General features: G+C 50.8%; 1 protein-coding gene across 2 annotated transcripts in view; it reads left to right on the forward strand.

The window, feature by feature from the left end:
- ADAM12 (ADAM metallopeptidase domain 12) overlaps nt 1–23932 on the forward strand; it is a 675955-nt gene that overhangs the window by 610961 nt on the left and 41062 nt on the right. For both annotated transcript variants that reach the window (XM_059053840.2, XM_067024331.1), the window contains 6 exons: nt 294–383; nt 1912–2107; nt 14500–14608; nt 14714–14912; nt 17537–17614; nt 19919–20027. In XM_059053840.2, the coding sequence (XP_058909823.1) occupies nt 294–383; nt 1912–2107; nt 14500–14608; nt 14714–14912; nt 17537–17614; nt 19919–20027 (781 nt within the window). The remainder of the gene's footprint in view (nt 1–293; nt 384–1911; nt 2108–14499; nt 14609–14713; nt 14913–17536; nt 17615–19918; nt 20028–23932) is intronic.

Genomic DNA, 23932 nt, shown 5'->3' on the forward strand with positions numbered 1-23932 from the left:
GCCTCCCGAGCCCAGCCAGCCTTCCTGTCCGGGTCCCTCACCCCACCCCATCATTGAAAGATGCTTGAGTGCTACTGACTTTTCCCAGGGACACGCACTCCCAGGCAGTTCATAAACACTTACCAGAAGCTTTGCTTTCTTCCAGAGGAAGATAATCCTCAGTCCGGCTAGTTTTCATCTCAAGCGCCAGGCCCTCCGGTTCTTTCTTCCCTTCTCAGTCACTTAAGGTGCGACCTTTGCTTTCTGTGAGTATCTGTGCCATGTGACCCTGTCAAACCCGTTCCCGTCTCCAGGAGTGTCTGAATCTCTGCTGCAACGCCACCACCTGTACCCTGAAGCCAGATGCTGTCTGCGCACACGGACTGTGCTGTGAAAACTGCCAGGTGAGTCCTCCTGGTCCCGAGGTCACCGGCGCAGTCCGCTGGTTCAACACTGGTGCAGGGCAAGCAGTTGGACAGGGCGACTTCCCAGCACTCGCCGCTGCGGAAACTGTAATCCTTACCACGCAAGCTGGTACCATCTATCTCCTATTTTTATTATCTTCCGATCTTCGTGTGAGATGCATACTCTAATGCTAAGTCATCTGCGATAAATTATCTATTTATGAGCTGAAAAGTAAGTAGACCAAAGAATTCCAGCTCCATGTTAACTGTTCCGGGTCCGCTACCGGAGTGAGGTTTCGAGAGCCGGGGTCCCCAGTGCTGTGGGGGCCCATATGCCGGCTCCCTCTGCTTCATCCCAAGGACGTCTGCCTGCTGGGTGAGGAGCTGCGTGGATTGTTCCAGGAATTCTGTGTCCACGTCTTGATCCATCTTGATCTTGACGTGCCCCCAACAGAAGGTGCTGGCTGAGCCAGCGCAGCCAAGAGTGGCAGTTTTATACTTTTGCCATTTTCTGCCACCATGCCTGCATTCGTTTTGGCAATTCCGTTGTTTGTCTCGTTATTCAGAGCTGAGATCTGCCAGAGTCAAAGCCTGAGCTTTTGATTCAAAGGTGCCAAGGGTAGAGTTTTATTTCCTTGTAATTAAGCAATTGATCTTGGCATTCTGCTTGCAGGAAACTCCCTCTTAGCGACCCACGTAGAGCACAGTGTTTGGGAAGTGCATTACGACATTTTACATTCCGCTTAAAGTATCCTTCGTTCCCTTCCTACTTGCGATTAACTTATGGCGAGCGAAGGGTGAAAGAAGCTGACACCCCCCTGCACACAGCAGCTGGTGGTGGAGGTGGCTGGAGGGTGCTTTGGGGGTGGGACAGGTCGCTGGTTGCATAACCTCAGACAAGCCACCCTGAGCCATAAGTTCTTCAACCACAAAAAGATGAGGCATTGTTTGGCATTGCTCCTAACACCCTGTACAGCTCCCTTGCCTTACCTCTCTACATGCCCCCGTAAAGTCCTACCGACAGGTTTCCAGCTCTGTGATTTGATGGCAAGGTAAAATCGCTGTTGTAAGTGCGCCCTTGGAATTATTTTTGTCACCTTGCCCACAAAGGCTAAAGCTTTAAGCGCAAACATCTTCTTAAAACACACGATGGTGTTGGTGACCAGAGATCTTGTTCTTAAGAATCAATGGGTCCATCGGGCAGCACCCGCTCCCCACCCCCGCTCTGAGGTGCCAGGTGCCAACAACCAGCTTGTCTGCTCACCAGAAAACCCTGATGTTGCATGAAATGAAGAAGAGGCTGATCTTAGTTACCCCCCATGATGGAAAGGTGAACCTCAGAGCCCAGAGCAAGACTGTTTATTTAATGAGCTCTCTCCGTGGTGAAGGGAACTTCCTTGGAAATCCTCGCCCCTCTATGTGAAGCTACAAGAGGATGGTCCTGCTCCTATCCAGCCCCGGAGTGTCGCTGAGACCCTGCTTCCCCCTTTCCCGCAGTCACGAGCTATAAACGGCCCTCTCCTTTCAGCTGAAACCTGCAGGAACGGCGTGCAGGGACTCTAGCAACTCCTGCGACCTCCCGGAGTTCTGCACGGGGGCCAGTCCTCACTGCCCGGCCAACGTGTACCTGCACGACGGGCACCCGTGTCAGGGGGTGGACGGCTACTGCTACAACGGCATCTGCCAGACCCATGAGCAGCAGTGCATCACCCTCTGGGGACCAGGTACGCGGCCACCACCACGTGGGTGCAGAGGGCCGGGGAGCCCGCCCTCTGTTTCCCCGAGCGTCCCTCCTGGAGCGCGCTTTCGAAAAAGCTTCCTTTGGTTCAGCTGGAGTGATTGGCTCTCTGGTGGGACCAGGGCCCTGCCAGGTGCTGGGCACGCAGAAGTGGGTGCTGCCCAGAGCCCGGCCCAAGGAGCTCATCCGGTCCAGCCAGAGATGTGTGAGCACCTACTGTGTGCCTGTGGGGTCGGGGATAAACCAGCCCGGACCCCTGCCCTCAGACAGCTTAACAGGGAGTCGGGCACACAGACAGCAGAACTTCCCACCACCGCCCTGACTGTGTTAGTGCTTCTTAGAGCCCAAGCGAGGACCCCAACCAAGGGCAGAGGGTGCCGGTGAGAAAGGCGGTGCTGCTGGAGGGCCGGGGGGCTGCCTTGGGAAGGCCCAGGGCAGACCTGATGTGTGAGTCTGTGACGGGGAAGGATGGGCAGGGGTGTGGCCCGGAGTGGGAGGCCCGGGCTCCAGGGGAAGGACACGGACACAGATGTGTAAGGGCCCTGAGCACCTTTGAGGTTCTTTTCAAATTTTGGGGTGTTTTTAATTTATTTATTTTGTTTTATTTATCTTTGGCTGCGTTGGGTCTTCGTTGGTGCGCGCGGGCTTTCTCTAGTTGCGGCGAGCGGGGGCTACTCTTCCTTGCGGTGCGCGGGCCTCTCACTGTGGTGGCTTCTCTTGTTGCGGACCACGGCTCTAGGCACGCAGGCTTCAGTAGTTGTGGCACGCGGGCTCCGTAGTTGTGGTGCACGGGCTTAGTTGCTCCGCGGCATGTGGGATCTTCCCGGACCAGGGCTCGAACCCGCGTCCCCTTCACTGGTAGGCGGATTCTTAACCACTGCACCACCAGGGAAGCTCCCCTTTGTGGCTCTTGAAGGCAGAGTGACGGACACGTGTGTTCCAGAAAAAGCACCCAGGTGGGAAGGTGGCCGGGAAGCGGCCGCTGCGTGACTGGATGCCTTAGAGACTGTTCGCCGCTTCCCGCGCATGGGCCGCTGGGCCCGGGCTCCATGTGGTTTGGCCCTTGTAACTCTCCCACGACCCCTGAGAAAGAGACGATGACTACAGCTTTATGGAAGGCAAAGCTCTGACTCAGAGGCTGGAAGTTACTTCCCAAGGTCGTGAGGCTGGGATCTGAACCCTTGCGACCCAGAGCCCAGGCGTAGTTCTCACACTGTGCCGTCACCCCAAAGAGCCCGTGAATGAAAGTCCCACAGGTGCTCTAGAATTACATGGGTGCACAGACGTGAAGGGGGGAAGACTGAGTCCCCTGTGTCCCTCTCTCCTTCACTGCCCCGTCTTCTGGGGCCAGGGATCCAGGGCCTGGTGGGCAGCCCGGGGCTTGGGCTTGTCACCCCAGGGTTGGCCGCTTGTCTCCTGCGTTGAGGGTTCTGGCAGTGAATCCCACGGGGTATTTTCCAAGACCGTGGCCCAAACTATCTTGTCATTCTTCTCCCTCTTCCCGTTGGTGGCAGGGTGACCTCAGTTCTGGCCAGAGGCCCCAGCTGTGGCAAGGGCGCTGTGATCAGCCAGGCCCAGGCAGAGGGCCGGGCAAGCTCAGGCTCTGCAGGGGAGAGAAGTCCGATACGGGCCTTTGCCAGACTTTATGGTGAGGTTTGGGGTCTAGGGGTGACGAAGGAAGTAAACGAGGGCGGAAAACAATGACTAAACGTCAGAGCTTGGGTTTTCAGCGTGACGTGAAAGCAGTGACCCAAGCGTGGAGAACAGGGCAGATGTTTCTTGGGGCTGGGGCCAGCCATGGAGCCCAGTCCCCACCCCCCCCACCCCCGAGCCAAAGATGCCCTGTGCACTGGGAACGTTCTGAGGGAGCAGAGAGCAGCCTGGATGCAGCCACAAGGGCTAACACAGCCTCCATTTATCCCGTTCTCTGGAGAGTTCTTCCAATGCCTCGGGTTTCACGGATGTGCTTGGGCAGGTGCAAGGAGGAGCTGGTGGTGCCTGGAGCCTTAGTGCTTTGTCTTTGGGCCCTGGCCTCCCCCCCTGGCTGGGCAGGAGGGCCCGGGCAAGGTAGGGCTTACAGCTTCAAAAGCTTTTCAGTGACAAGCACAAAGTAGGCACTCACTATACACATGTCACATGGTTGTGTGGGCTCTGAACGGCTTGGTGACTTCCGACACCTTTTAGCCAAGTGGGGTCACTTTGGGACAGTGGCTTCTGCTGCAGGCCAAATCTTCATGGCCTGAAGCATCCCTAGTGGCCGTCCCTTCCCAGCCTTTCTCCGGACTCTCGGTAATCTCCCCCTCTCGAGTTACAGGGGATCTTATAACACTCCCTTCCAAGGAGCATTCCATGGCCAGAGCACACACAGCACTTGGAGCTTTTGGAGTGAAATGTGGTCTTTGGTGCCCTGCTGTATTAGAGCGTCTGGCCCCAGTTTCAGCGTGAGGTCAGATGGAGCCCCGCCGTCCTCTCTGAGCTCCCACCACCGAGTGACTCAGCTGGCTGCGTGCCTTTGATTCATGGTGACCAAGGCTGGTATTCATTATCTCATCCAAATTAGTCCTTCTCGGGCTGCCTGACCAGAGACAGACCCAGACGGGCGGACAGACTGACCGCCTGACTCACAGGCTGAGCTTTTCAAAAGCAGCGGGGAGTTACCTGCTTGGAACCCTCCACATCCTTGTGAGTGGCGGTGGGGACCCCGGGGACTCTGCACCACCCCCAGAGCAGGGCCTGCCTCCCCGGGGCCCCGGGCCGGCCCCTTCTCTCCCCTCCCATCCTCACCCTGGTGACTGAGGACGCCTTTGCCCGGGCGACCGTGGGCTTTTGCCGCGAGAGGGCCATGGCGCATAGACGAAACATCTCTGACGTCAGAAATTCCGAGTTCCTGGAAGCAAGCTGCACGGGGACCAGGCCTGGGGGAGCCCCTCAGGCTGGTGGCTTCCTGGGGTGCCGTCTACCTCGGCCACCACACAGACTTCCTCGGGAGAGCAGAGAACTTAGTGCCACCGCCAGCTGTGGCCCTGGTACAGTGGCCCTCTGTACCAGGGGGCTTCTTAGAAGGGCCTTCACCCACCCCCCCCCTTTGCAAGTGTGGTGTGTTCCTTGCCTTGTATCGGTGTGGCAGCCTCACCGTCCGGTTCAAGGGCACGGTGAGTTGCCTGTGTATGCTCTAACTCCGTGGCTTGCGACCACTCAGACTTGTCGTCTTCTGGTTCTTGGGGTCGGACGTCCTGAAATCAAGATGCTGGCAGGGCGGCGTTACCTTCGGAGGCTCTGGGGGAAAATCCGTCTCCTGGCCTTTTCCAGCTTTGAGAGGCCGCCTGCAACCCCTTGGCCTCTGGCCCCCTTCATCCAACTTCAAGGCCAGCAGCACAGAGTCTTCAAATCTCTGCCTCTCTCTGACTTCTGCTTTTGTGATCAAATTTCCTTCCCTGACTCTGACCCTCCCTCCTCCTTCTGGTAAGGACCCTTGTGATTATATTGGAGCAGATCACCCAGCACCGTCTCCCCATCTCGAGATCCGTAACTTAATCACATCTTCTGCCAAGTAAGGCCACACAGTCACAGGTTCCAAGGATTAGGACATGGACCCCTTTGAGGGGCCATTTTCTGGCTACCATAGGCATTGAACAGACCACTTCTTGGCAGGGTCACCTTCAGCAGCTTACTCAACCTTGTTGTACCTCGTCTGGAAAGTGGGGAGAGTAATACGTCTACCGCTCGGGCGTATCATTGGCCTCCAGCATAGCTTATTATCTATTTCACGTATGTGAGTACATTACGTGTATATATCACATGCGGTAGCATGCAGCTTGCGCAGTGCCTGAGGCCGTGGGGAGGGCTGAGATCTGGTGGGAAGAGAGAGGGGGCTCAGCCTGGGGTGAAAGGGATAGGGGAGCCAAGCAGGAGGGCTCCAAGCTGAGGTTGCCCTGGAGTGGTCATTGCCGGGCTGGGAGAGGAGGGGACGTCCTGCGTGTGGAACAGCAAGGGCCGAGGTGCGCAGGACCAAGGCGGTCATCTCGGGAAACTGCGGGCTCTTCTGCTTGTCCAGAGCTTGGGCTGTGGCCTGGAGCGCAGAGGACCCCGTCTGCTACCCCCTTCTCTCATTTGCTAACGATTCAACCATGTCCTGCTATTGTGAGATGCTGACCAAGAGCCCTGGTCTGCCAGAGTGACGTGCTTCCCACAGTCCCAGTGTACTCTTGCTGGGACCTGCAGCAGAGTCGGGATGTGACCGTCACAGTTCCAGGGGCAGAGGTCACTTCCTCGGCCAGGTCACGGCCAGCTAGATGTGCCAGGCTGAGAGCAGCGTATTTTGCTGTGTTACAGTGGTTGCTTTGAATTAGCTTTTCATGTTTCAGAAGAGGAAAACTTACTGTCAAGGATATATTTGCAATCTTTCATTTCCCATCTTTGGCAAACGCTCTGGGATCGGGACCACGTTTGCTCTGGGATCATTTCTGACCCCCTATGAAGACCAGTAACTCACAAGTCTAGGAGTCGCTGAGCTCTTGCTCTGCCGGCCTCGCCATTGGCAACTTGGTCAGAATCCTCCCTTACGTCCAGGAAGTCAGTCAGTTACTCACTCCCCAAATCTGGCTACCCAAACACTGACCAGATGAAGCCCTTCCTTCCAGCTAACTGTTCCCTTTTGAGATGGACTTTCCTCAATCCAGCATTCTATTTCAATAAAATAATCCTGCTTCCAAATCTTTCTACAAATAAATGATAGAAAATTCAAACCATATGCCTGCGACTTGTAACTGGCAAAGTCATATACTTTTAGAATACCTTTCGGGGCTTTTCTTCATCTGCTTGTTTTCCTAGTTATTATTGTTGATGATATTCTTGCTGGCCCGGAGTTGACTTTTTTTTTTTTTTCTCAGTGATTTTTCTTCCACAAATCTTGCATCTCAAGACTTTATCTGGTGATGTCAAACCCATAAACATTACGTGCAGCTCACACCGTCCCTTGTATTTAAGCCCTCTGTCCACTTCAGTCTTAATAGCCACAAAGATTTTCTGTCAATGTGACATGACCTTTATTCCTTCCAAAACACAGCTGGACGTGTTTCTTCAGGCACAAAATTTATTTTTGCCAACGTCGTTTATCCAAACCACCAGCATGATCGCTGAAAACGGTTGGAAAGTAATCTTACAGATAACTGTGTGTCTAGAACCACAAACAGTCTGCATCGAGGAAGTCCTGAAATGTCTTAGTTCTATCTATTTTATCACTCACCAGAAAATAGTGTCGCCCGATTGATGCAGTGTGAGCTAGCCAGACGATTTTTACGGGCATATTCAGTGTTTACCTGCCAGGCTAGTTTAACTGAGTTTGCTTTATGACGACATACCTGGAGCAGTACAATAACTGATCGTCCACAACTCTGGTGGCTACAGATGGGAAGAAAAGGGATTTTTGCCAAGAGTCATAACGTTTAGGAGGCAGGGAAGTCTCCTTTTTGTCCCATTGTGCGAGAAAGAAATGATAGAATGTGTTTGCTTGGACTTCATTTTCCGATGGATGTAAAGGTCAATGTGGAAAAGCAAGACAGAGGGAGAATTATGGGGAGGACAGTCAGGCTTCAGTTGCTTGTGAAGATGCCTCTGTCTGTGGACATTAGTGACAGGGGTTGGGGAAATTAGTGATGGCGGAGGAGCCGAGGTGACTGAATTGGGGTCGTGCATTTGCATAACGGCGTCATGTTAAGGAAGAGATCAGATGGAGTAAATTGCGGGCTTAGTACAAGGTGTCATCATCTCTCTTTCAAAAGACGTAATAACAGCGGGAACTTCCAAATTACAATTATAAATATAATTGTCATATAACTCTGAAGATAAACCTGGTAATTAAATTCCATCACTTCTTATAGAATTATAAAATATGGTACAACGTCAAAATTCCCTCTGAAAGGCTAAATTTCATCTTTTGATAACGGCAGAACATCTAAGAGCTCCATTATTAAGAATTCAAAGGCTGCAAATTGATATAGTGGTGATAAGAAAACTTGTCACTTTTTTTCATGAGACAGACATGAAGTCTCTCGTGTTCATGAAGACAGACACCTTTAAGGGCAGCAGATTTGAAGCCAGATCTGTACCTTTATAACGTCTTACAAGTGGATAGAAGTCATTTGCGCCTTTCAGATGATTGACCCTTCTGTCTCCAAGATAAACGCCAGCTGGCTGCTCACACACAAAAGCCACGCGTAACACTTGGCTGGACTCTCCTCCACTGTCCTTCCTGGCACCAGCAGGTCCCGACAGCCAGGGCACTCAGGGTTTGCATCTTCTAGTCTGTTTCCTGTAATGACCTTTTCTTTTATTGCAAGAGCTGTCCCTGCTCCCGAGGTCAGCACGGAACCCCCTTTCTGGTTTCCTTGCTTATAGGATTTCTTACTTTGCCTAAACTTTGAGGGAGTGACAGTTTTCCTTTCCCAGAAGTAAAATGTCTGTCTTTTTGTGACTTTATATCTTCTTTCCTCTTAAGACAGCACGGTAATACTTCATTTGAGGTAAATGAGTAAGTGAAGACCCAGAGTCACAGAAAAGGCAGACCAGGAGACAGTGTTCATTTACCCAAGATGCTTTGTTCGACGGAAACCACAACTGACTTCCTCTGGGGAGGGTGGTGGAGACAGGATGTGCTTTCCCTAAATTGCTTTCCCTGTGGTTTTCACTCATTCGCTCTTGGAACGCACCTGCTCTCTGCAGGCCTGAGGCACCCTCTCAGTCCACAGGGGTTTTTTACAGTGAGGCAGGAGCCTCGAGACATCACAAAAGGCAAAAGCAAGCGTGATGGATGCAAAGAGGGGACAGCCCACCAGCGTGAATGAGAGCAGCAGGGCCCCCAGGCTCAAGGGAAGGTGGTGATGGAGGGAGACCCTGAACGACTCAGCCAGCGACGGCTAGTAACACAGCAGCCCGGGCCCCTCGTCCAACCAGCTCGAGCAGTTGGGTTCCAAGGAAGATGCTGAGGCACCCGGCTTCGGTCATGTATCCATCACTGACCCAGTCTTATGGCCGGTGGCGGGGCATACTCGATGGGCCACACTTGAATTTCACGCCCATCCAGGTTACCCCCTAGGAGGGGCATGGCCAGTGGGCCGCTAGTGGTACCAGGTGGGGCCGAACAGTGCCCAACCTCTAGCTGGGAGCTTGCTGGCCCCAGGAGGTGGCCCGAAACCCTGCGTGACAGTGTCCTACAGCTTGAAATTGGAGGTGAGGCAGCAATAGGGCATATTGTGATCTGGATCAAGTTTCAACTGCTTATATACTTCTTCATTTATTCTAAGTTTCATTTATTAAACCCCTAGGTCTTTAAACATCATGTTTCTCACGCAAGAATTCTCATCCCAACATGGAGACTTCAGGGTAAGGAAGTGTCAGTCAACTGGATGAGAACGCGCGTTGTAAATGGGGTTCCACCCCATCCTCTCTCCTGTCACTCACCTCCCCCATGCCACTGAAACAACAGCAGTTTCAGAGTATTGATGGAAGTTGATGAAAATGTTCAATCCCTAAGTACTTGAGGACGGAGATGCAAAAGAGCTTATGCAGCAAGGTTAGCCATGAATTAATTACCCATCACAGTGTCCTTTGCCTTGATGCTCCAGATAAAAGAATGAAGGAATTACGTGACAAGGGATCAGGTATGCATTCTGGTCTTTGATTTCCCAGAGATATCTATCCAGCCTGTCCCTGAGCATATGCAGCCCACGAAATCATGACCCGCTCCTCCTCCAGGTGTGAGTGTCCTTTGCCACACGGCAGTGCCACTGCTGTGCCCCACTGATGCCGTGCCCCACTGATGACGTGCCCCACTGATGACGTGTCCTGCCCATATACATCAACAGCACAGTGTGCTGTGGTACCTCCTGCTCCCTTGAGTTTTGGAAAGAGCTGAAATGAACAGAACTCTTGGAAACAGACAGTTACTGCTTTCTTGCAAAGAGACAGAAAGTTAACCTTTAGAACTCTGCCTTGTTCAAGCCACTGAGCAGATTAATACCAGAGTGGAGTGAAGTTTACTGGTCAGACCCCACTCAGCTTTGTTTCTTTATGGACTGACTTCTACTGCATACGGTGCCCAGCACAGTAACTTAGTAGCAGGGATGCCCCACGAATGGCGTGCTGGGGAGATGAAACGTTCCCGTTCATCTAAAGCGCGTCTCCGGGTTCGAGGGCAAGGAAAGGAATTACAGGGAGGACGCTCTCCGTTCCCCGAGTTCAGTGGAATAAAAAGGAGTGCAACTCGAGTGTTTTTCCTTGAGGTCTCACACCGCCTCTTTCAAAATGGTGCTCAGCATCTGCGCGGTGTGATGAGGTTCTGGAGGACCAGTCCAGCCTGGCTGGGGCGGTGGCGGCGGGGGGGCGCCCAGAATGAGCACAGGACTAGGGGCAGCAGGAGGCTCACTCACCGAAACAAGTAAGGAGGAGATGGAGGCAGGGAAGCTGAGATCGTTGAGCTATGACTGTACTTTTTATTTAATATACAAAGTAGGTACAGAACCTCCCGGGGTTTCCGACGAGGAGATTCTCTTTCTTCCCTCTCGTTTCCCTAGGTGGGTCCAGGAGTTCCTTGCCCAGTCACTCAGCAGCCTTCATTGGCTTCCCGTGATGTGCTAGGCACCTGGGACGCCCCTCTGTGAAGGAAACAGGTGTGAGGCCCTTACCGACACCATCCTGAACTATTACAGTGTTAAAACGTGGCAAGTGTTGCAAACAAGGTCGGCTCCAAGGAGCTCCCCTCCCCTCACGTCCTTAATGTTCAGGGGCCAAGCTGTCCCCTTCTGCATGATCGATGGCCATCCTCAGTGTAACCAGGTTTACTGAGAGCCTGGGGGGCTCCCTGAACCTCACAGCACCTCAGGTCAGGTGCTGTCCTTGTTCCCATCATAGAAAGGAGGGAACAGAGTCTCAAAAGTTCCCATAACTTGACCAGGGTCTCCTAGTGTGTAGGGTTGACACCAGATCAGCCCATTATTCTGAGTCCCAAGCCCCGAGTGCTGCAGCACAGCCACCGATTTTAGAAATCAAACAGGAGGAGGCCTTTCAGAAGGAATTGAGACTTGATAAACATTTGTTTTTGTTTTTCTTAGATCCCATACATGCAGAAATATAAAACAGTTTTCCCAAAAGGTTTGGCATCAGAAAGAATGTTTTACTACTGACCTCTTTTTCTAAAATGTATTTTATTGAAGTATGGTTGATTTACAATGTTGTGTTAATTTCTACTGTACAGGAAAATGAACCAGTTATACATATATAGATATTCTTTTCATGTTCTTTTCCATTATGGTTTATTACAGGGTATTGAATATAGTTCCCTGTGCTCTACAGTAGGACCTTGTTGTTTATTCATTCTCTATATAATAGTTTGTAGGTGCTAACTCCAAACTCTCAATCTGTCCCTCCCCCACGCCCCCTCCCTACTGGCAACCACAAGTCTGTTCTCTATGTCTATGAGTCTGTTCCTGTTTCATAGATAGATTCATTGGTGTCATATTTTAGATTCCACATATAAGTGATATCATATGGTATTTGTCTTTCTCTGTCTGACTTGCTTCACTTAGTACGATAATCTCTAGGTCCATCCATGTTGCTGCAAATGGCATTATTTTATTCTTTTTTATGGCTGAGTAGCACTGACCTCTTAATCTCTCAGTCGTGTCTTTTGAATCTCACAGTCCAGCTGAGAAAGCACGTTGGACCTCATGAACCTCTGTCAATGCTGGTTTAGAGGCTCATTGAGGTCAACTGACAAAATTGGGTTTGAGAAAAGACAAGAACATTTATCACTTGTTTAATTATTATTCCTAGGGTGTGCCTTCCTGCCTCCACTTTTTTTTTTCTGGTAAAAGAGCTTTTAAAAGCTCACTTTGGCAAGCGACAGGATGGGTGATTAGGTTGTGGAGATCATGAATATACACCCACTGAGCAAATAGAAAAAAGTAAAATCAAAAGACTCACTGTTGGGTGAGTGGGTACTTATGCCAAAAAATAAGACTCCCCGTGACAGCATCACAACAGAATAAAAGGGTCAGCATCAAAATAAGCTGTGAATGAAGGGAATGTGCTGTGGAAAACAAAGACTTTTTTTTAAAACCATTTTATGGAGTTACGATTGACATACAAAAAGCTGTACGTATTTAGTGTGTACACCTTGATGAGGTTGGCAGTAAGTGTACACCTGTGAAACCATCCCGACAATCCATGCTGTAATCATATCCACCACCTCCGAAATATTCCTCCCACCCTCTTTATTTACTATTATTTCTATGTGTATGTGATGAGAATACTCAACATAAGATTCACCCTCTTAGCAAATTCTTAAATATACAGTGTTAGTAACTATAAGCCCTATGCTGTACAGTAGATCGCTAGAATTTATTCGTTTTGCATAACTGAAACTTTGTACCCTTTGACTAATACCTCTCCATTCCCCCCAGTCCCTGGCAATGACCATTCTACTCTCTGCTTCTATGGATTCAACTTTTTTAGATTCCACGATCATGCAGTGTTTGTCTCTCTGTATCTGACTTATTTCACTCAGCATCATGTCCTCCAGGTTCATCCATGCTCTCACAGACGGCAGGATTTCCTTCTTTTTAAAGGCTGAATAATATTCACTTGTACATACATACTACCATTTTCTTTATTCGTTCATCTGTCAGTGGACACTTTGGTCTCCTCTGTGTCTTGGCTCTTGTGAATAATGTTGCAATGAACATGAGAGTTCAGGTATCTCTTTGAGATCCTGATTTCAATTCCTTTGGATATTTACCCAGAAGTTGAACTGGTAATCATATGATAGTTCTATTGTTAACTTTTTGAGGAACCTCCATACTGTCTTTTGCAGTGGCTGTATATATTCTCACCAACAATGTAGGAGGGTTTCTTTTTCTCCACATCCTCACTAACACTTATCTTTTTTTTTTTTTGATAACAGCCACCATAATTGGCATGAGGTCGATAGCTCATTGTTGTTTTGATTTGTATTTCCCTAATGCGTAGTGATGTCGTCCCTTTGAATGTCCTCTTTGGAGAAATGTCTTAACAGTTCTTTTGCCCATTTTTTAATCTTGTTAGGACAGAGACTTGTGTCCAGTTCAGGGAAATGCCCTATGGGAGGAATTTGGGAGACTCTCTTAAATGGTTTTTAAAAAAGACAGAGGATGGGAAAATAAGGGGTCCAGGATGGGGGCAACTTAGTGCAGAGGCCAATGGCTGAACCTGTGGCTGGTCTCAACTGCTGCAGGGGTTTTGTTTGGTTTGATTTGTCTGCTGCCTTGTTTGTTTAATGAGATGCTGAACGTGTCTGATGAGGAATCAGGTTGCAGAAAGATGGACTTTTTAGTAATGAGAACACCATCTGGTCCCTGGAAGGAGGCGAGCATGGCCCATCATGACGTTGTCATCTTGGAAGGCGCGCGGAGCATCCCCAGAGCAGGGCAGGGGGCAGAGCTGGGCTTGGGGAAGTTGGCATCCTGGCTGATGTGAGAGGAAGAGCCCAGACAGGACACCGGTGTGGGCAGGGAGGCAGTCCCAGGGCACCACACAGGGCACAGCTTATCTGAAGGATGGAGAACATTTTCCGGAATTTCTCACATAGTCTTCAACAGGTACCACTGTGAGAGGATTCCGGAGCCCTCCGAACTTTGGCAACACAAACCCCAGGTACATGGCTCTCTCGTTCCTTGGCCGGAAGATGTGCTAAAAACGGCCATTTCCTGAGCTCTCTGGCTCCACGCCCTTCTGTACCGGGCACTGTCCTGCTGTGTAAAAAGACCATCAGATTTTATGCCTCCATGGCCTCTGAGAGCAGTCTCCGCCTTGCAAATGCAGGCATTCGTTGAAGCCAGTGCTTGCTCCAATAGGGAGCTTTGTGGGGCTGGAAACGTGGTGTAAGGCCTCTGCGTTGCTGGTTCTCTCTCTCTCCTGTCTCTCCTCTCTCTCTCTCATTGCTTCTCACATTAGTAATCATTATTCCTTGGAGCCTGCTTTAACTTGCGTTTTCTCACGGGAGTTGTGTGGCAGTTGTTCAAGAGAGCAAGCCTCCCCTTCCCCCGCAGCAGGCCAGCCACCCCCTTTGGGGTTGGGTCGGGTGTGGCCCCAGAGCCAGGCCTCATCTCTGGAGAGGCCGCACGTGCCATGGGCCCGGTTAGCAGCCCTCCAGAAGAGGGAGTGATGAAATGCATGCTTTGCTGTGAGCTGAGGCAGGCTCGTATCAGGCATCAGCCAAGATGCCAGGTGTGATTTCTCGGGACGCTGAACACATCTTCCCTTAACCTGAAAGCCTCGTGCTGTTCCAAGAAAAATGTTCAAAACACTTGCAGGTGGTGAAAGTGTGCTGCCTTGCTTCTGTTTCAGGTGCTAAACCTGCCCCCGGGATCTGCTTTGAGAGAGTCAACTCTGCAGGCGACCCTTATGGCAACTGCGGCAAAGACTCCAAGAGCTCCTTCGCCAAGTGCGAGATGAGGTGGGGTCTGCCTCCTGACCGCGCCGTGGCTTTGAACTTCCCAGATCGCTCAGGGCTGCCTCCAGACTTTCCCTCTTTGAGTGCTGTCTGTTCCTGCCTTTCCAGAGATGCTAAGTGTGGAAAAATCCAGTGTCAAGGAGGTGCCAGCCGACCAGTCATCGGTACAAATGCCGTTTCCATAGAAACGAATATCCCCCTGCAGGAAGGAGGTCGGATTCTGTGCCGTGGGACCCACGTGTACTTGGGCGATGACATGCCGGACCCAGGGCTTGTGCTTGCCGGCACAAAGTGTGCAGATGGAAAAGTAAGACCCATATGCTCCCTTGCATCACGAATGTTAAGTCTGGAAGGGGGCCCACTGGGAAACGTCCTGTTGGAGAACTGAGTTACAGGGTTGGTTTGTTTTCCCTGAATCCGCTTCTCAGAATGTCGCCCCTGAAAATTCCGTTCTTTGCACCTAGAAGAAAAAGTCAATAAATCCTAGATCCTGGTCTGACCACTGAGATGCAGATTTGGGAAAATCAAGCTTGTTTTCTCAGCTCTTTAGTGTTAATAAGTCATGTCTACACTCTGGATGTTATGAGAGTTTCCAGCCAGGAAATTACTCTGGAAGGAAACACAGCAGCATATTATATTGTTTTTGGAAATGTGGTTTGGGTTTTTGGCACGGTGGGGGACTTGTTCTCACCTGGACAGAATGGGAAGTCAGATGTAGTTTCAGAGACCCCCATACAAGGGACAGGAGAGGGGAAGAGATAGGATAAGCTTGAAGCCAAAGGGTGTTCTTTTGGAGACCAAGGGGAAAGGTAGACTGAGATACTGGGGGTTGGGAGGCGGGCAGTTGGAAATAAAGTCCAAGAGGAAAGAAAAATTTTTTCTGAGATTTTTATATTCTGTCACATTGCTTTTTCCCACCAAACTTTCTCATCGGACTGAATGATAGATAGCAAGTTAATAAAACACTTTAGGAAAGAAGATGCTTTTATTAGGCTCCTCCTTTTCAAAATGATCATGAAATCATTACTAACATGGAGGTCACAGAGCAGAAAGGAAAGGTGCTGAGTCATCTCCTGTAGCACAGTCTCCAGGACAGGAGTTCCCTCCACTCCACCCCCTCCCCCTTCCCCCATACACCACAAATGCTTTTATCCTTAAGGAAACAGGATGATAAGTAAAACATGTTATATACATTCTGGGTGTCTCCTTAACCACACCCATTCGCTTATATTCAAGCCTTGACATTGGACTGACACCATTTCAACAGTGGTCTGAACAGCTAAGGCCAGGTGCATCTGAACACTGAAAATTCCAAGGACTCAATGTATCAGTGAGCTTTTCCCTTCATGTGCAGGATTCGGTATGCTTTGATCTCCTGCCTGCAGAACACTAGTTCTTTGAAAGCCGTCCTTAGCCTAGCCCGTCGGGTGCGGGGTGGCGGGGGCCAGCACCCATATGCCGTGATTCTGCCTGGGGTCCTGCTGTGTTCATTGCAACCCCAGACAATTTCCTTTCTCAGCCGGAATGTGACAGTCCCCTTGGCCAGGATTCCCACCGGCCCCGAGAGCTGCTTGGGCCACCACGTTTTTCAAAGGGCGTTAATCTTGCCTTAGATAAACTGCTGGGGTCAGATGGTGAATGTCTCATAGGAAGGTCCTATTTGATTAAAAACGCTTCTGTAATCCAAAAATTAGACTTTTCTCCCTTTGACTCCACTAATTTGTAACATCTTATGGGAGATAAAGAACCTGATCCCTTGAGTCTGGACTATATTATGCACCTTTGAAATAAGACTATAAACTCTTTCAACCAGCCCAGCACCATTTAGCAAATTGCTGCCTCTGCAGAGGCTTGAGAAATACAAGGGAAGCGTCTGTTTTACTCTGCTGAGCATTTCTGTTGATGGTTTATGTCATCGACGATAGTACTTGTCAGTTGGTATTTTGGAAAACTTCCCATATTTCAATATCTCCCTTACCAGATTCAAGAATTCTTGGAGTCTTTGAGTCTGCATAGGCCCAGGTGAAGGACTAGTCTCTTTTGTTCTCTCCTACATCTTTTAATGGAGGGGGGAAATGCTGCAATATGTAGATTTCTTTGCAAGCTCTAAACAAAAATCATGAGAAAATCAGTCACCATAATTTCAGGATTGACCAAAACCATATAAAATGCCATGAAGATAGACGACTTCCATAGTGTCCACATTGACGTGAGTCTTGAAACGGGCTGAGTTTGGAGGCAGGAATCAGGATCCATGTCCGGGTCCAAGGCAAAGTGCATTATTCACATTAACTGAAAGATGGTCTTCCCCAAGCTTTCCTTTGCTTTCTCTTCTTTTTTTTTTTTTTTTAATTTTTATTGGAGTCTAGTTGATTTACAATATTGTGTTAGTTTCAGGTGTACAGCAAAGTGACTCAGTTATACATGCACATATATCCACTCTTTTTTAGATTCTTTTCCCATATAGGTCATTACAGAGTATTGAGTAGAGTTCACTGTGCTCTATAGTAGGTCCTTATTGTTACCTATTTTATATATAGTCGTGTGTATATGTCAGTCCCAATCTCCCAATTTATCTCTCTCCTCCTTAACCCCTGGTAACCATAAGTTTGTTTTCTACATCTGTGACTCTATTTCTGTTTTGTAGGTAAGTTCATTTGTACCCTTTTTTTAGATTCCACATATAAACGATATCGTATGATATTTGTCTTTCTCTGTCTGACTTCATTCAGTACGACAGTCTCTAGGTCCATCCATGTTGCTGCAAATGGCATTATTTCATTCTTTTTTATGGCTGAGTAACAAACATTCCATTGTATATATGTACCACCTCTTCTTTATCCACACCTCTGTTCTTAAATACACAGATAGATGCATGTACTTGTGGTTGTAGACAGACTGAGATATTTGCTGTGTTTCCCTCCTCTCCAGATTTGCCTCAATCGTCGGTGTCAGAACGTAAGTGTCTTCGGTGTTCACGAATGTGCGGTGCAGTGCCACGGCAGAGGGGTAAGTAGGTGAACTGCCTTCGTATAGCCGGCCCACAACGAGTTCAGCACTAAATCATTCCTTTGTAAAGGATTTTTGCCATCCATAACTTTGTAAAAATATAGCAGTCAGTGCCTCCTCAATATTTTCTTCTGAAGACATTCATTTTCTTTGACCTTTACATAGCATAAGAAATGGGATTTTTATTTAACAAAGAAAATCAGATTGAGTGATAATTATCTTTTAAATTAACATTCTGGATTTTTTTAAAAGGGAATTTGTCATCTTCAAAGTAATTTTAACATTAACCTTCCTTCATGAAGAGTTTTTCATTAGCATTTCAAACAGAGCTGTCCCTCCTACAGCCAAGATTCAGAATATGTGTCTGAACTGAAATATTTCCAAAAGGAATTAAAACAAAGAAGACAGAACATACTGACCACATGTTCTTGAAATCACATACAATGGGTGACAACTAAAGAAGGCTGTTATTTTAGTTCAGAGAATTTTTAGGGGGAGGGGGGGAAGAGGATTCTAATTGTTTAAAACCTAGTTTATTGTTTCTGATGGGCTTAATTATTTCCAGTAGAATCTGATTAATCTTGACTAGCTATGCCAGTGGTTCATTTGTTTTTCTGAAACCTTTTCTACAGATATTGGGCTCCAAATTCTATTTTTAAAATAGATGCTCACCAATGATTGTAACATAGAATTGTGGAGGTTTGCGTAAGATTCCTCTTGTGCTGTAACCGTAAAGGGTGGCAGTGACACCTCAGATGGGTTTGTTGACGGTGAGTGTAGCTGACTCTGTCAATATAAAAATGGAATCTTTTAACGCCTTCACTGGATCATAGATTTCTCTCTAATGGCTGGAAGAAATGACCTAGCGCAGCCTTATTATTTGGCTGATGAAGGAGTCCAGGCCCCAGTGGGGATAGTGACACGTCCAAGGTTCCACGACCGGTTAGTAGCAAGGCTGTGTCAGGGACCCTGGACTCCTCCCTCTCCAACATCCTGGGGTCCCATCCACACACTGGAGAGGCCATGACCTGGGAACAAGTAAGGACCCCGGTCCTTCCCTCGCGAGGCCGGGCTCACCAGCAGTGCCTCCAAGTGGGGTGTTAGGGCTGTAATCTCTCTGCCACGAGCTGCCAAAAGGGCACGTGGCTGTGACGTGCAGCCCCAGACCAGGGCGGGCAGGACAGCGCCTGGATCCCAGGGAGTCGCAGCTCAGCAGCACCGTCTCCGAGGAGACGGGCAAGACACGCCGGCTCGAGGCCGCGTGGGCTGTGCCGCTCGGTAGTTAATTCTGCTTCGCGTGAGCTTCGTAGAAACACACTTGCTCGCTTATCGTGGGCTCTCCTGCCGTTGGCCTTCTTGTTGCAAGCGTCTGGGGCAGGTGGTTGATTCAGAAAAAGAGAGTCTGTGAAAAGCAGGGAAACATCACAGATGAGAGAAATGCCTGGAACGTTTATCGTGTCTTAAAATATAAAAGTGTGTGTTTGGCTTCATCCAGCTTCATCCAGCATGCGGTGCCTCCAGCATCGGCCCTGGCTTCAGTATACAAATTCTCCAAAGTGCACCATCCATGAAGTACCGTTTGTTTCTCAAAGCGGAAGGGAAACACCCAACGAGCAACCTTCCTGTCTTTTCCTGATCGCTTTTCAGTTGTTCCGCCCATTCCAAATTTGTCAAAAGTCCTTTTTAGTGACTTGCATTAATCCAGCGTTCCCAAAGCATTCAGCCGCATTGTTGCAGAAACAATCCTCTCTTGTTTTCACACTCGTACTCCGCTGGTACTGGTCGTAGTTCAGCAAATTCCACGTGTGACAGCCTCCCCGAGCCTCCCGTCTGAAGGTCCCCAGGGATGTCGGGCCCATGATGCCCGAGGGCTTGGATTCCATGTCCCCGAAGCAGGGGGCCCCTCCTTACCACTGAGAGGGCTTCTCGTCTCGGCCGCATCAGGAGGGTTTCCTGGATTTAAAAAGAGGGACGTGGAGATGGAGAAGAAAAAGGGGTTGAAAGGAGTGGGTGAGCCCTAACAGTCTCGATCCTTCTCTCAATAGCTGCTGATGTGACAACAGCACACTATGTCAATCCGCAGCCTCGGGCTCTGGGCTCACCTGTGTGCTGCTGGGTTTAGGGTTTATCCTCACAGCCCCGTGTACGGAGTCTGACTGTATCGGTGTGATGAGCGCTCTGACCACAGGGCCTTTGCTTTGCTCTCGGCCTCAATTAGGGCTCAGAGACTTAGTGCTGCCCCAGGGGGAGGTGCGTCCTAACCCTGCTTCCCTCTTGGTGTCTCTCCCCTCTGCTGCCCGGAAGGTGTGTAACAATAGGAAGAACTGTCACTGCGAGGCCCACTGGGCCCCTCCCTTCTGTGACAAGTTTGGCTTTGGAGGAAGCAAGGACAGCGGCCCCATCCGGCAAGCAGGTTAGTGGTGACGGCGCGTCCCAGGGAGTGGGCTGAGCTCCTGGGGGCGTGGGAAGCCAGGCCCTTGGGGGACCCTTCCAAGCAAGGCCGAGGGCTCGCCGGCCGTCGGGTGGGCGCACGGCCGGAAACCCAGCGAGGACCCCACGCAGACCTCACACAGCCCGAGGCCTCTCTGTTTCCAGACCCTCTCTAGTCCTTTGCCTGATCTTTGCAGAGACTCCTCGCTCTGCTTTACTCAGAGGCGGAGTTTGCCGGGTCTTAGCCTGTGACATTTTCTTAGCTAAGGTCATTCTACCGCAGACTGCCAAGTGGGTATGAACTTCACTGTCGGATCAAAGGATTTTGTCAAGGCCAGCCTCTGTGTACCGGGGCTAAGAGGTGTGAAGTCAAATGCCTTTTAAAGCTCTTGCTAGAAAGACACCCTCCTCTTCATAAAGGGACCGTTCCCAGCAGTAGCAGCAGAGATAGCAACAGTTTCTCTTGGCTGAGCTGCTGTTACCCGCCGTGCTTCACGTTTTATATGCATTAGCTCATAGAATCCTTACAAAAGTTGACATTATTCTTCTTTCCTGACAAGGGACCCGAGGCTCAGGGAAGTTAAGTAACTTTCACAGAGTCACACAGCTAAGACTGAGGCACAGTCTACCCGTGAAGAAGCCCCTAAGGGTGGCTGTGCTGGGACTGTCAGTTCTTTCCTTCTCAGAGACGTCGAGAAGCCGTCTCCTCGTGCAGGACTGTCTTCTCTGATCTCTTGTCAGCCAGTTAAGGGGCAGGCCTGAGCGATGCCCACTTTAAAGTGAAAGTGCAGAGAGCCCACCGCGAGCCGGGGGTTGGGGGGGGTGTGGGCAGGCAGGAATGTCCCGAGCACACTTGTGCCGTCACCTCCGCGCCCACCTGAGCCCCTGGACGCTCGGACGGTGGCTAACGCCGCTGCGGAGAACGTCACACGTCCCGAGTCCCGCTGTGACTGGCAGGGTTGACCCTGTGGCTTGGCCTCTGTTCCCATGACAGCAGACGCAACACTGCTCTGCAGGACCAGGCAGGGGGCACGGGGCCAGGAGGGAGAGGCCCCCAGAGCAGGCACATCTGGAGAAACAGTGTTGTGAGGAAGGGAGCTGAGCTCCTGGTCATCTTTCTGCTTAAAGGTGGACGTGTCTCACCACTGCCCCCGAGACGGGCCCCGCAGCAAGTGGAGGAAGGGCCCCAAGGTCTTTCCTCTCAACGCACATCCATCCCAGGGGCTAATAAGCCAGGCCTGGCCCAGCGTCGCCGCCGTGACGGCTGGCCTCTTGCTGCATCTTAGTCCATTTTCTAGCTGGCCATTAAGAGGTTATTGTTAAAAAACAGCAGCATTTTGGTTTTTAATGCACCGGGGACCCTGCCACCTGTTCCATCCTCCGCATTCAAGTGAGCCAGATGGCACTCAAGGAACTGGACAGGATGGCGGGAGACGGGCCACATGCCCTGGGCCCCTTTCTGGTGTGGACGCCACGGGCACCCCGGTTTGGGGGTTTCCTCAACTTCGGGCGACCCCACAGGGTGCCCATTCGTCGTTGTACCGAGTAAGAATATTTTAAAAATGGAAACAACCGAAGAGCCGGACCCGTCCACCGTTGCTGTCGTATCATAAAGTAAGTTTACACTCCTGCCCCCGAAACACCTACAAAAGAGGGGCCGCGAGAAGCCGGCCGATGGCTGCACGGGGCGTAGCCGCGCCCCGGGCCTCACTGCCCCCAGCCCGCCCGCCCGCCTGTGGCCCAGAAGTTCATGACGCTGGTATTTCTCCAGCGTCTGCAAGGCACCAGCCGCTCCTCTGGGTCCTGGGAGACACTCGGCGGACGCAGCGCGGACGGGAAGCGGTGATGGGCGGCGGGTGGTAGTGAGGCTCGGTGAAGGTGGGCCACGGGACGGGGGGGACGGCGGGGGCAGGCTCGATGGGACAGGGCGCCTGCACTGGACGTGCGGATGGCACTGCCTGGGCTTCTGGCTTGAGCAGCTCAGGGAGACAGGCGGCCTTAGGGCAGGGCGAGCAAGCCCAGCGTGCGGCCCAGTCGGTGTTTGACCGATACCTCGTCAGTTTAAGGCTTAGGAATTTGGAAGTATGGAACTCGAAAGTACGGCTGAACCTCTTGCTGCTCACTTTTTTTTTTTTTTTTTTTTTTTTTGCGGTTCGCGGGCCTCTCACTGGTGCGGCCTCTCCCGTTGCGGAGCACAGGCTCCGGACGCGCAGGCGCAGCGGCCACGGCTCACGGGCCCAGCCGCTCCGCGGCACGTGGGATCTTCCCGGACCGGGGCACGAACCCGCGTCCCCTGCATCGGCAGGCGGACTCTCAACCACTGCGCCACCAGGGAAGCCCGATATCTCCTTTTAAGGCCGAATAATATTCCATTCTATGGATACATTTTGTTTATCCATTCATCCTTCGATGGACCCTTGGGTGTCTCCACCTTTTGACTATTGTCAAAGCAGCTGCTGCTATGAACACGGATATACAAGTATCTGTGTGAGTCCCTGTTTCCAATTCTTTGGGGGACATACCTGGGAGTGGAATTGCTGGCTCATGTGGTTAAGAAAAGCGGCAATTTTTCTTTTCCTTTTTTTTTTTTTTTTTTTGCGGTACGCGGGCCTCTCACTGCTGTGGCCTCTCCCGTTGCGGAGCACAGGCTCCGGACGCGCAGGCGCAGCGGCCACGGCTCACGGGCCCAGCCGCTCCGCGGCACGTGGGATCCTCCCGGACCGGGGCACGAACCCGTGTCCCCTGCATCGGCAGGCGGACTCTCAACCACTGCGCCACCAGGGAAGCCCGCTGCTCACTTTTTAATGAGCTGTGTTGAGACAACAGAATCCTAACCAGAGGCACCTGCGACTGCCAGCCCACAGGCTCGAAAGAGGGACATTTGGGCCAGGAAACCAGAGCAGGGCTTTTCCAGTAACATTTACAAGTGAATCAAGACGGTCCTGTGTTGATTGTCTGCCTTAGACTCAGACACATCCCTCTTAGGACTTGTCAGCTGGGGACGAAGTCCAGAAACAGAGGGGGCATGAAGGCTTTCTCCTCCCGGGTGGGAGCTGCTGCTGGTCTGGTTCCCAGCCGGCTGAATGTCCTGGTCGGAGGTGGGGGGGGAGAGCCCCGGTGACAGAAGCCACCTCCACAGCTGTCACCAGCAGCCCGAAAGGACTGCAGGGCACCTACCAGGGGGCGCACGGACTGATGGCTGCTGGCAGGAGAACAGAGACAAATGAATTGAGACCTGTGCGCTCAAGGAATTCACCGCCCTGGTGAAACGTCAAATACGCGTCCTCCGAAAGCCGGCATTTAGAGCCCTCCCCAGACGGCCCTTGACCGCAGCTGCAGTTAGAAACCAACGGGATGGTTTGATTTTCCCTTCCTTTCCACACCCTTGAGGAGTCTTCGTGTCTCTGCACTCAACAAAATGGGATCATATCACAGGAAGGGGGGATGTTTCCTTAGATAAAATAAACAGCATCCTCCCAGAGAAAGGGGTTTGCCCCCACACACACAGGCTGCGTTTTTAAGTCCCTATAACATAACGAAACAGAACCCAAGGGCATTTAAACTGAGTTTGCTTTTTTACCTTCTAATCTGATGATATCCAGAAGTAAGGTCTCGGTCTAAAAAAAATACAAAAAACAAAACTAAAACAGACGCCAGCACCAAAGAATGAGAGAAGCAAAGAGCCTGCAGGAGCCTATTTGTAACGGGGCCTGGGAAGATTTCAGCTTGGGGACCACTTTAATTCTGATGGGATTCTAGCGACAGCTCCCTGTTACTTTTGCCACCATTCCCCTGCTGTTGTCATGCCTCGGGGGCCCCTGTGACCAGGGCTGTGGCCCCACTGGCCAGACTGTATTCCCATTTAGCAGGTTCCAGACGTGTCAGAAT

The sequence above is a fragment of the Kogia breviceps genome, chromosome 2 (genome assembly GCF_026419965.1).
Source record: "Kogia breviceps isolate mKogBre1 chromosome 2, mKogBre1 haplotype 1, whole genome shotgun sequence".
NCBI classification, from domain to species: Eukaryota; Metazoa; Chordata; class Mammalia; order Artiodactyla; family Physeteridae; genus Kogia; species Kogia breviceps.